The 18,806-nt window shown below is 38.5% G+C and overlaps 1 protein-coding gene across 1 annotated transcript in view; it reads right to left on the reverse strand.

The window, feature by feature from the left end:
• baiap3 (BAI1 associated protein 3) overlaps window positions 1–13,750 on the reverse strand; it is a 48,608-nt gene extending 34,858 nt beyond the window's left edge. The window contains exons 1-2 of the mRNA XM_038703618.1: window positions 13,558–13,750; window positions 5,530–5,675 (exon numbers count right to left, since the gene is read on the reverse strand). Coding sequence (XP_038559546.1) covers window positions 5,530–5,666 — 137 coding nt within the window. The 5' untranslated portion in view covers window positions 5,667–5,675; window positions 13,558–13,750. The remainder of the gene's footprint in view (window positions 1–5,529; window positions 5,676–13,557) is intronic.
• Window positions 13,751–18,806: the final 5,056 nt, after the last annotated feature.

The following is an 18,806-nucleotide window of genomic DNA, read 5'->3' on the forward strand; positions in this document are numbered from 1 at the left end:
TGTATGTATTCTAATAAAATAAGACTATTTAATCTGATTCATCACGGTTGTCAGTGCAAAAAATCAGCCTGCAGCTCCTATCATAACCGAGGGTCTCCATGATAAGGATCCCCCTTCAACACTACACACAAGACTATTTGTTTTACTCTAATTACACGTTTGATGAAGCAGCAAAACATTGCAGGTGAAAAGACTCTAATGCGGAGATATGATCGCAACAGCTCTGATAGAATCTCTCAATTCAATAACTTGTGTAACAGCTATCTCGGAGCTCAAACTACTGACAGACAGTAAGGTAGCCGAGTGTGAAATTGTTTCCAACTTGGGTCGTCTCGGGTGCTTTACAGTTCTGTTTCACTGTTTTACTGCTACTGTGCGCATGAAAAGCTGACTGAGGATTTCACCCATTTTCAAACAGGCAACTCTAACATAAAGCTCTTGCATCATTCCTGACTGCAAGATAGATGGCGCCTCAGCAGTGAACTTCTGATTTATGTTCCTTATACATGTACATCAAACAACGTATTACTGCGCAATATCATAGCTTTAGCATCGCTGAGCTAAAGGAAAGTCACTCCTGGCAGTATTGGGTCTTAATGTGAAAGTTACACCAGTATTGTGGGTGGGTAATAGGTGGAATTTGGGACAGGGGAGTTGAGGATGGGACTTGGCCTCTAGTACATTACGTTTAGTGTCAACGAACAGTAAAACATGTGAAAGTCAATGCTAAAATTAATTATTTTTATTCAGGAAGTAAACTGTCTGCCATTAGGAAAAAACACAATGATTGAATGACAAAACAGTGTGTAAATCATGATGTTACATACAATTTAATTTAATTTGTTTCATCAGTGCAGTGCGTGTCACATCTGTCTGCGCAACTCGCATGTCAGATTTCTCCTCGGTGGCTGCCTGCAGCTGCACTTCCCCTGTCCTCCCGACTGTAACTTCCACAATCTTCATCTACACTAGAATACAAAGAGGGGGAATGAGCAGTACTTTGTAACTAAAGCAACTTTGTTGACACAATGTCCACAATAAATACCCTGCAGACAGTCCCTTGCTGTAGCCAATGAAAAGCCGAACTGGGTCCACCACAGTATTTCACGTTTTATTAAGCAATTTTTGGGACAAACAGGACAGGAGTCAGGACAACTGCTTGTAATTCGTGATATCTGGTCGCCCTAAATGTAGGTATTCCTTCCTCGGGGATTAAATGTGTAGCATGTCTGTCACTGTTGACCATAACTGCATGTGCTAGGGATTGTCTGTTTAAAGAACAAGGCTGCTGATTATTGTTTTCTTATTGTAAACAAACTATTTTAAAAACCAAACCAGCAATTAACTGATCCTGCCAACAAGTATTGTCTGTGTAGCAGAAGCCTGAAATACCTTACCTCAATTGTTATGTCAATTATTAAAAAGACAGTGAGTCACACTGTTGCACTGGGCGACATCATTACAATTAACACAGGCGCAATAGTTTACTTAAAGTCAATCACACACACACCCCATTATTTGGCCATAAATCCTCACTTACCATAGGCGGTGGTTTCCAACCAATGGGTCACTAGATAGATCTGAGGGGTCATGAGATGATTAAATGAGAAAGAAAAAAAGAAATAGCAAAGTTCCTCTAAATTCATTTGCATAAATTGTAACTTTTCTGATCTTTGTGTGGTTTGTCAAGCCTCTAACAACTATTCAAATGACACAAAATGAGTTGTTTAGAGGGAAAAATCGCACTTTGTTGGACCTCCTCAAAACTCATGGACATCTTCAACCTGTGATGAGAGGAGGAGGTAGATAAGAGCACCAACCTTTTTTTTTTTAGCAAACTAAATGATAAAGCATACAGCTTAAAGATATTTAAAAACAGTTTCAGCATGTACATGTGGGCTTGGAGCTGAGTGCCACAAACCAGATCAGGAAAATATTGAGAGATGAAATAACACATTGTTGGTTTTGGTGTTTATATGGGATTTATTGACAACAAGAAAAATATAGAATAACACCAGCTTCATCCTTTAAAAGTATCTATGTCTGTTGTGTATGTATGTTAAATATACTGCATGTCTGCCATTACTTTCTATAATTGCACGTGCATTAGAGGTTTCTGTTTAATGTAATTCTTAAATGACTGTGTTATTCTGCATGAATAAAACAATTACAGACTCAAGACATTGACACTGAATAGTCAAATCCATTAATGGCACTCTGGCAAAACAAAGAGTAGTCCACAACTGATGGAAGTGAACAGTGAAATAAGCAAACAATAATAAACTATAAAATATAAATTTCAGTATAAATCCCTGCAGGTTTTTATGCTGTATAGCATCCAGTTAAGCTCATCTCTGACATAGTCTTGGCCATTCCACAGACTTAACAACCAGCTCACATAGAGGTAAAAACATAATTTGCTCAACTGAATTAAAAAGTTCACCTCCTATGCGCCACTCTCTGCTCTCAGAGCTCAGCTCTCACAGCCGACAGTACTACTGGGTCAACAACTGTGTGGAGGGAGCAGCCCAAATCCACCCGGCCTCATTTGCAAATTCTCAATTAATGTGAGAGTGCAGGCGGGGCAGCAGCAGTCTGAACGGATAACAAAGATCATCCTGCCTCTAATGATGAGCACTCTGGGTATGTGCATGGCTGAGACTCAGTGGGAAGGCTGTAGCACCAGAGAGCTAGCATGGGAGATGAGAAAAAGGTGAGAAACTGAAAGTTCAAATCACTCTTTAATGAAAACCACAAGTATGGTCCTAATGGGGCGGATTTTACATTATAAATATAATTAAAAATGCTGAATCAATAAAACATACAGAGACAGCTGAAGAATATATTATATTAAATAAAACAATTTATGAAAAATGTGCACAAAAGTATTAGTCCGAAACTGATGTGTTCAACACAGCATCTCGGGTTATGTTCCATGTTAAAAATAGACATGGCTGTTATTACAAGTATAAGTTCACATCATGGCAGCAGCCTGTGTTTAGGTTGCTATAGAAACCTCAGGTTCATATTATTACTTTTGGCTTAAAACAAGTCTGAACAAAATCCGGTGACTGATTTTACCTTTGCCACTTAATATGTTGCTACGAGTAGGGATCAGATGAGATCAATAGCAAGGTCCAACATTCACAAAGGTCCCGTTTATTCTTCATGCCCCCAATAACACAGTGCTGTAAAGCTAATGGTAACACATGACACTAATCAAGACATTTAACAATATTATAAGAGAAGCCTAAAAAGGAAAAAAACAAGAATGAAGTACAAACAGTACATGGAATATACTCTAAGGTAAAGAAATACAGAATACAAATACATATACACATACAGTACAACATAAAGAGCATGCATACACTATACAGCATATGGACATAAATACAAATACATGCAAACATACGTATGCATATGTACAAGTATTTACATCAAAACACACAATAATTAATTACATATAAATCACATAAATCAATAGGTCATGGTCAAACAGCCTTTATTTTACAAATATATAAAAGTGGTTCTTTTGATCGACATCTCGATTAATCTACTAATTGTTTCATCTGTGCCATCTCAATGATGCAGAAAATTACATTCATTTAGTTTTCTATTGTTGGCTATTCATATTAAACATCTAAGTTGGCATGTGTCTAAAATCCGTGGGGAGAAAAAGCTTTTTTTAGCAAAAGTGGTTGCTTTATTACGAATTAGCTTTGTATGCGAGTGACTGGAAGGCGACGTCTTGCTGTATTTTTTTGATGTTGACATACATACAAAAATACATTTATTGACACATAAAGATGCATATATCTACACACACACGGCCATCTAAACTAATGTACATGTAAACTCCATGGATAACGAATTCCCACACATACATACATAAACTAAATTATTAGGTGATTTGCTCTCCTGATTTATGATGCAGCAAGATGTCTTTATAACTCATGTAAAAACAGCGGCGTGCTGTAATATGGACATGTGGACATCAGAACCATGTGGTGTAAACTGAGACACAAGAAAGCAGCATTTGTGATCCCAGTCAGAGCCTGACTGTGCATGTAATAGCGTGGTTGATGTGTCCTTGGGGGAGAGGCAGCTTGTGCATGGCCTGCTCACAGCAAGTCACAACTCTGGAATAAATGCCAACCACATTAAAGCACTCTGTTGACAAGAAATCATGACCTGTGGCTTCAGCTGGCTGGCCAGTGGAAAACAAATAAATAACAGACATGAATTATTATTGCTTATGAGCTTGTGCCGCCATTTCCGAAAGGCTGTCATTATCGTTCTGAGCTTCGCTGACTGCAATTCAATTTTCCTAAAAAAAGACTTTCATTATCAAAGCTATTACTTGTTCTAAATGGCAACAATCATGCAAATATAAACTGTAACAAGAAACTATATCTCTAGAAAGAGTACTATATTGATAAACTGCCTGCCTTCTGCTTCTTGCTCAAACCCAAGCAAGACTTAATTTGTCTCTGACAGTAAAGCAGTAGGTAATCTTAAAGTAAAAGCAGAGAGTGCATCACAACCCTACTTCTAATATCATGAGACACAGCTCTGGCTATGCGCTCCCATCAGTCAGTGTGTCTGGAAAGATTAAAATCTTCAGCATCATTAAATTTTCATCAAGTAAACTCTGAATGACAGCAAAGTAAAAACATGTCATGAAACACCAATAAAATGATTAATTAAATGAATTTAATAAAACAGCCACAAGCATCTGCAAAGTGTCTGCAAAATTCCACAAATGCCACATCAATGAAAAACCTTTAAAATAACTGAAACCGAGCAACTACCTGAAGTCATTTGCAAGTGTTTATGTGTGCAGGAATGGGCAGTAATTTGTCATTTGTATTTGATAGGGTTGATGAAGAAGAAGTTGATGGTGAGTATTCAGTAATTTGCCCAGACTTGAGATGAGTTGATATCAGAACAGAAAATTGGTCCAAACCTGAAGAAGGTCAATGAGTAGGTCGCCAGCTTTCCATCAATATTCAACATAAATTGCTACAATTCTTAACAGTTCCTGATAAGTTTTGATGTTTGCTTTAGTAGCCTAATCATTTATTGAATTAACGTAATGCTCCAGCTGACTATTGGACACATGTAGCAGCCCTCACAGCTAAGGTTAACTTGTTACTTTCAGCCTATGTTAACTTTTCATTGTACACAAAAAAAAATAAATAAAAGAATGCGTTTCAGAGTTGTTGTACAACATTACTTTATAATTAGATGGTACACGAGATGTAACTTGTTAAATGCACACATGTGTGAATTACTATCATTAACAACATTGTGCTTCAGCAAAAAAAACAGCCATTAAACAGAAGGTTGTCAATCCATCCTCCATGTGATTTCATGCTACCTTCGAAAAGTATTTTTAGTACTTTAAAATACAAAAAAACAGGTTATTTTGATTCATGGTGAGGCTGATGTATTCTGTAGTTTATTTTGATACACTTAAAATTAGGGTATCTTTGCCCATCCCTGTATGTGTGCACATCAGTGACTCACCTGCGAGGTAATGGGTCAGGACAGTGTGTGAGGGGGCTGCTGGGGGCGGGTGATGGCGGCTCCCTTCGACTCCTCAGTGACTGGCTCCTCTGCACCTGCCTCAGCACACTACTCTTCAGGTCCAGCAGCGTCGTCATGATCTTTCACTGCCAGAAGAGAACACATCAAGAGCAAACATCAAGACACTGTGACTCTGGTGCAACCCCTGATTGTCAGCGATTGTTGTTATTCACAACCTCTATTCTAGGCAAGTGAGTTGAAATACATTTCATTACAGCTGTGGGATCATATTTATAAAACCGGTGGCTTCAGGGGAGTCTTTTCTAATCGGCTGCATAATTATCCCCAACCCCCCCGCCCCCAACATATTATACTCTTCCTCAGCAGAGGCTGTGTTCTATTTCTGTGTGTCTGACTGATCCCGCAGGGTGGGTAATTTATCTTCCACCTTTTAGTTCAGAGTCAATCGACCTTTATTTTTGGGACCACACTTTTCACAAAATATGCAGATCAAGAAGCCTCACAGAGCTGAGAGCCACAAGAGCCCCATCATAGCAATGTCCAAAAAACACAAATCGTAAAAAAAAGCCTTGTTTAGAAATGTTTCCACAATGTCTTAGTCATAGACCTGGAGCACCTACAGGGTAAAAACTATAAGAGGACTGAAAGGCTGTACCCAGAAGGTTGCAAGAACAGCTCAGTCAAAGCCAGTTGATTTGAAAAGAGAGAATATTAAGATTTTTACTGAGGGTCAGCCAAATACTAACTTGGGCTTGCAGATGGCTAATTTTACTTGAGAAGTTTACAGAATACAGTAATAATGAACAAACGTTCTGTTGGTTTAATAAGAATCAGTAATAACTTGCATACCTATCTGCACAACAACAAATATTTCATAAGTTATAATGTAATATAATCTGTAATATACACTTGTATTAACATTTAATTGTAATGTATGGCATTAATTGCAAAACCACCATGTTTCACCAAGTAAGTAGGAACATCTAGCGGCACAGAGACACAGAGAAGCTTGTATAGCACGATTTTTTTGTAAGGGTTAAACAAACCAGATGACGTGTTAATTAGTGAGCATTATAGGTGCTGGTACAGTAGGTGGATTTTCTTACCTTTGGACAGAGCCAGGCTAACTGTTTCCACCTAAGTTACTGCTGGCTGCTGCTTAATATTTACCAACATACATGTGGCATCAAACTTCTCATCTAACTTGGCAAGAAAAAAATAAGTGTATATCCCAAAATCTCTTACTATCCCTAGTAATAAAAACCAAATTACACCTCTTGTGCCCTTTTACCAACCACTGTACTTTGTAAATTTTTCACAAGAAACCACCTCTAATAAAATCCATTTCTATTTTCAAGAATGATAACTTTTTTTTTCTCGAAATGTTGTTTTCATTAATCCCCCTGGGCTGAAACCTCTGGTTAATGAATGTGTTTAATGAAAATTATTTTAAAAATTATTATTTTTATTGCATTTACCAGAATTATCAAAATAAAAAGCAATTTAGGAAGAAATGGGGACACATGCATTGTATTTAATGAACAAACATTACATTAAAGAATTATTTTATTAGATGGCAGCTTTTCCCTTTGATAAAGTGAAACAGAAGCAGGTATGTGCCTGTATCGTGACTGCGGAAGATGAATTTAGAAAAATGAGCATATATGGCGACCTTAGAGAGATTGGCACTGTGTTGCTAAGCAATTCGCTTTCTTAGAGCCACTTGCTTCAAAGTGAATTCTCATTTTGGCTTCATGGTGTCTTTAAAGTATAACTCAAGCATATAACGTCATAACAACATTGCACTGTCAATGCTCCCCACAGAAAAAGAGCTCAAGAATTAAAATAAACTATTCTGTTTAGGGACGCATTGTGAAACTACAAATGTTGGCATTTTCCTCAAGTAAAAGGGTAAAGAAAAACAGTAAAGAAAATATAAAGTAAGGGATAGCTTTTTTGGAATAGGATTGTCAGTTACTTTTATATCAGCTTAGTTTAGCTTATTGACTATGACCAAAACTAAGGCTTCAGTCTGAGTCTGGAGGCACAGGAAGCCAAAATATAAAAGCAGCTTTCTGTTTTGTGTAACAGAAAAAGCTTTAATGGGATTGTACTATATGTACTATATGTGATTATCTCAAGAGCATGCATTGGCATGCATATTATCATTACGTTTTATGCCCCTTATGACCTTTATTTGTTAAATTTTAGCCACTGAACCTACTTATGTATCTAGTTCAGTAAATGCATAAATACCGAAGGTCACCAATCACATAAATGTCAGTAGTTTCTACAACAAAACACTAAAGGCTCACACATCTGCCTAGCAACAGGAGGAAGAGAGTGAAGCTGATTGTCAAAGAATCTCCTTAACAGCATCCAATCACTTTTGTCCCTGCTCATCTAATTTACTGCATTTAACTGTGATGTGAGGTTCTTATAAGTGGGACTGTGTTACTGGGTCCACCTGGATTGAGTCTTTTGTGAGCATCCAACCGATGAGCAGCAGTGGAGAAGGAAGAGACAGAACAAAAAAGGAGGCATGACAAGGACACAAGACATAGGGTATGATTGATGGAGAAGTTGTTTCAGAAGACAGTCAGACAGACTCAGACAGACTCAGACAGTCAGACGCTCTTTTCAGTAGTTGACAGCCAATGTCTGTACGTCTATGTGAAAAAGGAGCAATGAACAGTGGGCTGGGAGCTTGTTCTGATTTTCCAGACGGCAAAAAGACACAATATAGTCACTGTTATTACCAAACTGTAATAGAGGACAATTAGCTCAGTGTGCTTGTGGACAGAGATTCTGAGCTGATGCTGCCCATTTTACAAGCAATGTTGATTTTATTCCCCCCCTCTTTTTTTCATTTTTATGGCACTGTTGAAGGTTGCCTGTTTTCAAATACATTGCTTATGCCAAATGGATCCAGAAAATGAAACATATTTGCCTGCATGACTGCTATCATTCAGTGCTCTTTGCCAATTGCACAATTAGCTTTCCATCTCAACATAAGCCAGAAATTCATGGTACAAGTTGAATCATTGGGTGAGCCAAAGGATAGTATGCTATCGATCCAGGAGGCAGACACCTGTTATCCACTTCAAGTATCCACACTTTACTCTATTAGACTGAAGCGTCGATAGTCCTTCTCTGTCAGATATCATCGGGTGTCATTTCCAATGCGTTCCAGTGAGAAACTGTTGGAATTTCCTTAAATTTTTCCAGTGATTTACTTTATTTTCCAAAATGCCAGACAGCGATAAGATGCCCAGTATTCTCACTATGCCCAGTATATATCTCACTATACACTATAAATCAAAGGTGGTGGATATGTATATAAACATTCAGCAAGCCAACTAGCTGTCTTGTGGTACTGAGTTATGGTGTATTGAAGCTGTTGAGTAGCTGCGATGGATTTATTCTTGTATGCTTTTTGAATGTCACCGCTAAAAGACTAGAGAAGGCTCCCGCTCTTGGAGTCTGACTGAATCTCACAGTTGTTGATACTTTCTGCTGTCAATCTCCATTGTAGCTGAACTGGAAATATGTCCTAAAGAAACAAGATAAGTATATGGGCTAAGTTTAGATTCTTATATTTATACATAGGTTAAAAGTCACAATATGTCTGATTGTCTCTCCTGATTTGCAGAATCACTGTTGATCTGTCAACCCTGATGTTCTTTAACAGCTCAAAAAACACACTGTTTCATCAGCTTAATGTAAATCACTTTTAACATGATTTTAAAGTGATGACATGTTTCAGAGGTTTGCTAGAGAAAATGATGTTTCTTCTGTTTGGGGTCTCAGCTGTTAAATATGGATGGATGTCCATTATGATCTATATATGTGATTGATGTTGCTAGTACTTTTTACAAAGCCCAAATAAGTCTGTTAGGATTTGTGTTAATAAAGTAACAGTTTGTTTCTATGAGGTCTAACTCGGAGGTCAACCTCTCAGGTGTCACATTTCTTTATCGCTGAATGACTTTTGGCAAACAACAGGAATATTATATTTGTTCATAAATAGTCCACAAAATATAATTAACCACTATTAACAATCTTAATAAAAAACATTTATTTTATAATAGTCTCTTATTTAGTGTGTTTAGTGTATCTTTGTGACACATCTTTTGACACTTGTGTCGTACTTTTAATGAGGTCAGAGGAAAAAAAGAAGATATAAAATTAAGAAATTGTGGGTCCCCACTCCTGCCATGGGGAAATGTCAAGGAATCATAAAGGTTAATCAGAGTTTGGTGGTGATTTAAATCAGCAGTTTTATTTCTCACCTATATGATATATTTTATGCAATATTCCAGAACTGGAAAGGCCTCCAGTTTGACTGACAACACTGCATTTATGTGCATTTTGTCACGGACGTCAGAGGCTACAGCTTTGTAAAGTGAGACAAATGTTCCCTGGTTTATGCTCTGCGTACTGGGTGTCTATTATATAACGGTGTTATGCTCTCTTCCTGACATCTTTAAAAGGCCGTGCGGCTGAAACACCTGATGCATGTTTTCTCGCTGTGGTAAACAGGGCGAAATGTTTTCCAACTTCAAACTACGGTGTCACAGACAGAAAAACTCGCTCAGGCATCACATCATATCCACCACTAACAGGCACCGCCGAAGCAGCCGTCTCCCAGGTGAACTCATTTCAATTACAGGAGTGGATCTCTCCCAACTGGATTTCGCTCCGTCTCAGCCGTCAACCCGTAGTGACAAAACGGGTCGACGTGCCACCATCGGTGGGGCGCCGGCTGCCAAGGAAACACTGTCAAAGCCAAGTAAATGCCTTTCTCGCTACATCGGTGCCGAAGTCATGCCAGGGAAACACTTGCTCACCAGTGTCTCTCTCCTGTGAGAGTCAATGAGCCCGGCAGCCAAAGGCGCCTTGCTGATAGGGATGGAGTGTCTCTATGGTAACAGCAGAGGAAAAGGAGCTGGTAAATACAGGTAAATGCAATTCTACAAAGGCTGGAAAAAATGACCCTTGATGTGTTCACGTTGACACAGCAAAACAGATTATACTGACCAAGTTTAGTTAATCACAACAGGCCAAAATCTCCCCAACATAGCATCTTAATCTGCCAATGTTCAGCCCACTGTGTCAATCAGTCCAGAGTCATGGCTAATATTTAAATGTGACTCATGAGCTTGTACATTTTAACTATTGTTCCTACTCTCCCTAAGTCTCATTCCTTTCCTGCTTGATGTTTTCAACGTAAAAGCCTACATCAGACAAAAGACACCAGGAGATACAAGAGCCGGTCAATAAAGTAGTAAGGTTTACAAGGTGTTCTGCACCCGTTTGTCATTAGCAGCTTCACATGCCTCAAGATTAGTCTTTGTCTAGCTTTCAGTAACACACCTTTCTAAGTCATTCGCATTTTGTTGTTGAGCACTTCTCCAAGTGTCTGTTTGAGCATGAAAGCGCTCTCCTATGAAAGAGTTGTTGAGTGTTTCAAATGGCAAGAGACAGAGAGGGAGAGAGAGGCAGAGAACAGGAGGGGATTAAGATATATTTATTTATTTTTAACAATTCTTTGTTTTAAAATCAGTGCAATTAGGAGCGGGCATTTAATTCATTATGTTCCTCCTGAGTCGCCAAAATGAAAGGGAAAATAATAACCGTCCCCTTTCATGATGACATCAAACCAGACATGCACATTTTGACCTCCATATTCCTCAGCCAGAGGGGATACACACTCATATCTTCCACTGTGAGCAGATTATTCTGTAGTGTCACTGATGTTTAAAAGCATGACGATCGCAACCTTATAGACACAATCAAGAGCCTCATCACGGGCTATCAGTGTTATTATGTGACTGGCCCTTAGGACATATGGGCTGAATGGATCAAACTGCCAGTGCTTTAACAAGCTTTCCCAGTGGATTAGATGTGGAAAAGTGTAGACATCACTGTGATCTAAACTGTATGCACCTGTGGATAACACATAATCTATAGTGCAGCAGGCTCTGGCTCAAAGAAACACGCAGTCCATCCAGCCGTCTATTCCCAAAAGCTCCCAGTCTGTGTTGTCAAGGCACATGACAGGCACTTTGGCTTGGAAATTGATTGCCAGAGAAAATCCCAGGAATTGAGGGTTGTGAGCTTTTGTAAAGGGCGTCTGCACCGCAGCCTGGCAGCAGAAACCACTGACAGCCACGCACAAAATCTCAGACTTAAACAATGGCACATATCCTTGCTTATTATACCACAGATAATACATTCTTTGTCACCCTGAAAACACTCACTCCAGCAGTAACACTGCTGTCAAAAATAGCAGCCATTGAGTCTTTATGCAGAGGCAATAACGCCACCTCCATTGTTTACGCAAAAACATCAATCTGCATCTATAAGACGCTGTGCTACAATACAAAGTGATGCTCTGAAGTCATACAACTGCTCACACATGCTATAATTAATGGCGTACTTCCGAACTATATTTGTACGGCATTACCAAAACCTTTTTATGCTGTCTCTTTGAATGGGTGGCAAAAGAAAAACACTGGGGAAGCTGTTTCTTTTATAGACAGGTAATGACCACTGATCTACTGTATAATAATAAAAGGAAATGATTAATTAATTATAATGGGCTCATAATGTCTAAAGTGGAGTTTTGACCTGCAGTGGGCAGCTTCTTGAAGAAAAGAGGAGAGAAAGCCACATAGAGACACAATTTAAACTATTAATAAAACTGTTAAAGATAATTTCTGCAGATTTCATACATTTGGGATGATTATTTTCCGCACATGCCAACCCGAGCTTCTTTTGTATTAGACTGTGGCTTCATGCAGGTACAAATAACGGAACGTCACACTTTTTATTACCCCTTTAATGTACTGCACATTTAATCACTGCCAATATTAAAAGCACAGGTAAATTACTGGCTCAGAATTGCTGTTGCTGTCAGTTGGGGAAAAGATCATTCTAGCCGAGATGTCTGTGTCTGTGTGTGTGTGTGTGTGTGTGTGTGTGTGTGTGTGTGTGTGTGTGCATGCGTGTGTGAGAGAGAGAGAGAGAGAGAGATCACTCCACAAGCATCTCAAAAGCACAAGATCACTTTGTCCACAGTTTGAAGCTGAAGGGGTTAAAAGCACAAGAGGTCTAAACTTGCTCTTTTTCTCATGACAGACATAACTTGTTATTTTGGGGAAATATGGGGACCAGTGTAAGCACATCTTTTAACACATAGCCTACAAATGTTTCAAAAGTGCACTCAGGACGTTTTTCACTAGTGCTCATGAGTAAAATAACATGTGTTCAATGCCAGCGTCGTGCTATATCTTTATCTGATGTGATGCTGCTCTGTTGCACCTATATGTGTGTGTGTGTGTTTGTGTTTTGATTATTGATGGGTGTGGGGCGTTTCTAGCTTTTGTGCAGATTATTATATGTTACATAACATGAGAGCATTTACAAAAACACACAAAAATGGTAAAACAACAAATCACTACCTCACAAAGCCACTCATCCTTAGCCACCTGTCAAGTTTAGGTGAAGCCAACGTTATCTAATTTTACTGACATGGATTTCCAAAATGTTTGTCAACCTTGTCTGCCTAAATCTGGTTTCACTCACAGACAATTTGGGCTGGTGATCAGGTTTCCAATATTGTGGTTAAGATTACACTAAACACAAGGGAAACTTTTGCCCATATGACTCTACAGTATAACCTTATGATGTTTCCTCTCACAAAAAGTGGAACATATTTGATTGTTGATTTATAAACCTCACAAGCTCTGTCATAATGTAAATCATATATTCAGTCATACATTGATGTTATCTGGGCATCAACACAACTTTATCCTCTGCCCAAAAGGCTAATTTCAAATTATTTTCAACTATAGGGCAATTCAGATTAACAGGTGTCAATAAACCAACATCTGAAAAATGACAGTATGAGTCAGTAAAGCTGATGCATATTTTGACTTTAATTATTCTAAACCACAGAGGTAATTTTTCATGCTGTTAAATGATCAAATAAATCCAGTTTACCTGTATCTCCTGACAGTTTTCCAGTGTGAACCGTTTTTGCTGCTGCGTGTCAGAGTTCCTGTGAATCAAAGATCTGATCACTGCAGCAGGACGCTGTTTCCTTCTGTGAATGTGGCGCAATCAACTTAGGTGAAAACGTTTGGATATCTTTCTTGTGACAGACGACAGACAAAAGCTCATTTTGGTCCTTCGAAATGCCTTCCTGAGCTCACGCGCCACTGATGCTCACCCAAATATGGCCATAGGAAGTGCTGCAACATTTCACTGCCCTGTACTACTGTCGGACATATCGCTGTTACGAGTTGAAAGCACGATACCAAAAAGGTTGACGGCAAATTTAGCTTGGGGAATTGTGATTTTATAGACAAAGCTTAGTTCTGACGTGAAGAGGGCAGAGCAGTGAGAACGACTGGTTAAAGCCACATGTTTAAGTGCACTTGTGTAGCATAGGCTAGCCAACTTGTTGAACAGCATAGTTGCTCAACATGTTCTGTTACTAAATGTATTTTATTATAATCATAATAATCGCAATAGTTTAATATTCTGTTTAAATAGTAGTAATGTAAATGAATGACAAATGTTAATGTAGATATTACTTTGTGATGCACTTTGAAGCACTTTGTAACTTGTTTTTGAAAAGTGTTCTACAAATAAAGATTATTATTATTTGTCTTTTTGCTACAAAGGCCATATATAATAGGCCTAACTTAATACACTTCTCATGTCTATTAGCTACATGCTATAATTACTGAAATGAAACAACAGCTAAACCAAATCAAATTTACTATAGCTTACAGTAATGGACACTAGACTAGCTGACAGTAAAATAAAAAATGTATTATGGTGAGCAACAAGCAGGGAATAATGATAGTGATGACTGAAACGTTTGGGAGTGCTTATTTATTTGGTGGCACTCGAATAACTCAAAAGCAGGAGTTTACGGTGTACACCTGAAGGCATCATTTGACTGTTGCTGAGGGATGTCGCCGAGAAGAATCCTCTCAGCGAGGCGAGGAGCAGGTTCAGCTGTCAGTCAAACTCGTAGTCGTCTACTTTTACTTTGTTCTGCCTAATGAGCTCACGCACTGCTTTGGTTTCCTTAACACTTTATGGATCCAGATATGCTAGTGGGCTACTCAGGATCCCAAGAAGCCAAGGTTCGCAGTGCAGTGTGTCTTAGTGTCTATCCCTATTAGAAAAATAAAATAATAGGCCTAAATAAATTTTTAGTTAACGCTTTACTTATAATTGAAAAGAGTAAACATTTAACTGTGCTTAATGTTTATCTTGTTCATGTATAGCTATATGACAAAAAAGATGACACATATAGCCTATATTTTCCTTTATTTATTCAGGAGGTTTTACTGACAATGCTCTCTTCTGCAGGAACGTCCTGATCACATTCGCACAGTTATACATTCACACCGGGATGCTGCCCAGTACAACGACAGCCTGATCTGACCAGCAGCTCCACTGGAGCACCTGTGGTTTAAAGTATTTCTCTTTCCTTACTCAAGGTGGTTGAAGATGACGAATCTAACCTTTAGGCCACCACTGCCCCAAATATGTTCTACTGCACTGACCCATGCAGCTACGGGATGTCAGCAAAATCATTGTTAATACCTTTAGATGTGGGTTTCCATGTAACTAACAGCATTATTACAGTACTAAGCATGCCATGGTTACCAAAAATTACAGTATGTATTTTCAAATATTCTCCTCATAATGACATTACATTTGGAGATGACATGGAGATTACATTTGACTACTGATTGATCGAGGATTAAACATGGTACTAATGGAAAAAGAATGGAAACAAAACATAAGTTCCTTAATGTTGTGCTAAATTGACTCATGACAGTGACACCTGTCTTGACAATATGTCCTGCATCAGTGCTTCATTGAATGACACTGTTACGGTAATGTTGACAGCACATTCAAATAAGGTTGAGCAGATGGTAAACAGCACTTTGAAGCCCTTGTATCACAGGACACGTCAGGCACTTTCTCACTCGTCTGTTTGCACATTAAGACACACAAATGGAAGGGCATGTGCACAAATTCTTTAAATAGACACAGGAAGATTAATTATATGCTTGTAGTGGAGAGGTGCTGCTCTCTCTACGCATCGAAATTATTTCACACACGGCCATTATCACAGAAGCTGCAGTCAGGCACCATCTCAGAGCGCAGGAGTGACAGTTCACTTCATAAGCATCAACAAAGTCAAAGCTTATCAACATCCTACACTTTTGGGGTTTTCTTATCAGTGTTTACCCACAATAATCTACACAAGAGCCAGTCCTGAATCTTTTTTATGCCAATATAAACAATTTAAATAAATAATAATAAATACAAGTCAAATTTCTTACAGTATGTCCAGGAACATACAATCTAATCTGTTGTGGAAATAATTTAGCGTGGTATTGCAAATCCCTGTTGCCTGTTCAAAAGGGTTAAAAGCCACTTTGGAGCTACTTCATATTCCTATGACACTTCAGCTGTATGTTGGGCAAACTCTTCGGCATTCAAGAAGATAATAGCGGCAGTTCAGTGTTCAAAATTAATCTTACATCCACTGTTTTCAAGCTCCAAGCCCATGCTAATTAATACTTGATCCTTAGGACTGGATAACTGCCAATGTTTGTTTTTCGGCTTTGTTAGGTGTTTTTTCTTACCGGTGCATGTTAAGAGAGGGGATTTTCCCTTCTGACTGACAGTGAGTGCCTGCCGAGCTGTGAATGAGGGGGGAAATGACACAGAGACAGACTGACTTGGAGACAAGGCTCGGAGTCTGGAGGATTACATGTGAAACCTTCTCTAATTCACTAATGAGGAGAAACAAAAGGTAGACTTCTCTCTGATTTTGATGTGTTTTGACATCACCTCAAAATCTCAGCAAAATTGAACAGAAGGCTATTCCCGTGTTGAGTGATAAGACACATGTGATCCCTTGCCTTGTTTCCATGGACACATCATTGGAGAACTTCCCCAGCTGGCCCCAACTGCCTGAAGTGTTGATCGCAAATAACAAGTGAAGGATTTAGTTATAACCCAAGACAAAAGCAAAACTCACATTCAAGTTCACCACGCACTATGATTAGTCCTACAGCTATGACATAATGCAACAATTATTGAAGATATGTTGGAAATTATGTTTTTTTTAATAATGTGTTTACTTGTTCTATGTTTATTTTTGTAGTTGTCTTTCATTAGTTTTTATTAATTAATTTTAATTATTTATCTCTACTTGTATGAACTCCAAGCCTATGAAGATTGCAGTACCAAGTATCATGTCTTCAGTTTTCTGAGTCATTCAAAGGTTATTTATAGACACTTACTGTATTCACTGGTCTTACTGCTGAAACTTCTGAAGATGGTAAAGTGTCTTCTTTTCTTTTCTTCTCTCTAGGACACATGAGATGTTTGGCACAAGTGTTTCTGTAAAAAAGCGAGGTATATTGTATACAAAAACATTTATTTGTTTTTATTTGGCTAAATATGTTTTGTTGCATGATTTGGCGGCACATCAGATAGTTATTTTGTCCCGACCATGTTGCCTTATAAGTGGCAGAATGAGCATGTGCACACTGAATACCTCCCACCCTTTGCCAGCATTTACTGCTCAGTTTACAGATCAATACAGAGCAACACATTCTTCTGATCCTGCCTGATTTGAATCTGAGCTCAGACTCCAACATGCAAATAGAACAAAGGAGGCAGAAATTATGTTCTGATCATGTAAACAGGATTCAGAGAACTTGCTGACAGGTTGGAAATTACACCCACTCAGATTTGACCCACTATGTTCAGTGATAAGCAGCACAGAGCTGTTTCAAAGTATTCCAAAGCAGCAGTACATATAACCAAAAAAGACTGGGGTTTGAAATGCATGTACAGCCACCCAGTGGTGAGTAGTGTGTATGTACTGTACCGTTTGGCACACAGCTGTGCATAACAAATGAATCTGGATGCGTTTTGGGACGTACAAACCACTGTTATGCACCAAACCTGCACTATTGTTCCAAACAATACCTAAAACTAACATTAAAACACACCAGTCACACTCATGGCGATTTTGAACCTCCACAGACTGAGTCACAGACAAGGTGCAGTGCATCTGCAGTTTGGTGGTGGACAATATATTTTCCTTTTGAGGGCAAATATGAAATTTTCTCTTACTTGTATTGAGCTCTGAGCGTATGCCCAGACTGTTGGAGCACTCCCACTGTCACATCTGACAAAGGTTCATTTTTACACAGCAAAAAAATCACTGTTACTTAATGACATTTCACTCCAGTGTGAACTAGCAGCTAATCAGGACTTGATAACACAAAACATCTCAAAAATCAAAACTTATCTCCAGAAAAGGTGTGTGTACAGAAATCCTTGACATGATAGCATAACAACGGTGCTTTGATTTCTTCTAACACACTCAGACGCTCTTCAATTGTGTGATCACACAGTGATGAAACTAACAATACTACAACAGCATATGATGTTGAAAATCTTGACATTGTGGGCAAGCATATTTAAAATACATTGTATACCGTGTCTTCATCACAATTTCCCTAGCTTTTTTTTATTAATATGAAAACAAAGTATTCCCTTTAACATTAGATAAGTTTTAATGTCCCATGGAATGAAATGATATGTTGAACTGGATACATGGAGATTACATTAAATGTAGGCTTCTGAACTACTCGTGTGCTGCCCATCATGACTCAACCTTTCTTTAATGTTTAGGATTATCACTTGATCATTTGTTTTCTATTGCTCACTCCCACTCACCCCCACCACACACACACTCACACACACACACACCTATTCACTCACTAAAATTACTGCTATATGGTACTCAATATTAAAATGCATGTATTTGCACATAGAGTTCCTCTACATGTTATTTTGCTTCCCATGATCGTTGTGCCTCCCTCAGGCAGACGAATGAACTGACAAAGAGCAGTGACACATTTACTTTGTTGTTGTTGCTTGTAATTAATTTTTTTGACACATGAGTGGTGGACATCCTTGATTTAAACTTTACCTTTTGTAAATTTCTCAAGCCACCACATCACCTCCTTCAGAACATGAGCTAAATTGAAAGAAAATCCACAACAAGTAATATCTGCTTATCCTCCTCAGTTTCACTCAGTAGAATCAGCTGTAAGATCATCATAAGGTCACATATTATCTACCTGTGAAAAGCAGAAACAGCTGTCCTAAAAATTTCTACTGAGCTTCTATAG

The sequence above is a fragment of the Micropterus salmoides genome, unplaced genomic scaffold, assembly GCF_014851395.1.
Source record: "Micropterus salmoides isolate LMB-PRFRI ecotype aquatic unplaced genomic scaffold, ASM1485139v1 Ms_hic_scaffold_10, whole genome shotgun sequence".
NCBI classification, from domain to species: Eukaryota; Metazoa; Chordata; class Actinopteri; order Centrarchiformes; family Centrarchidae; genus Micropterus; species Micropterus salmoides.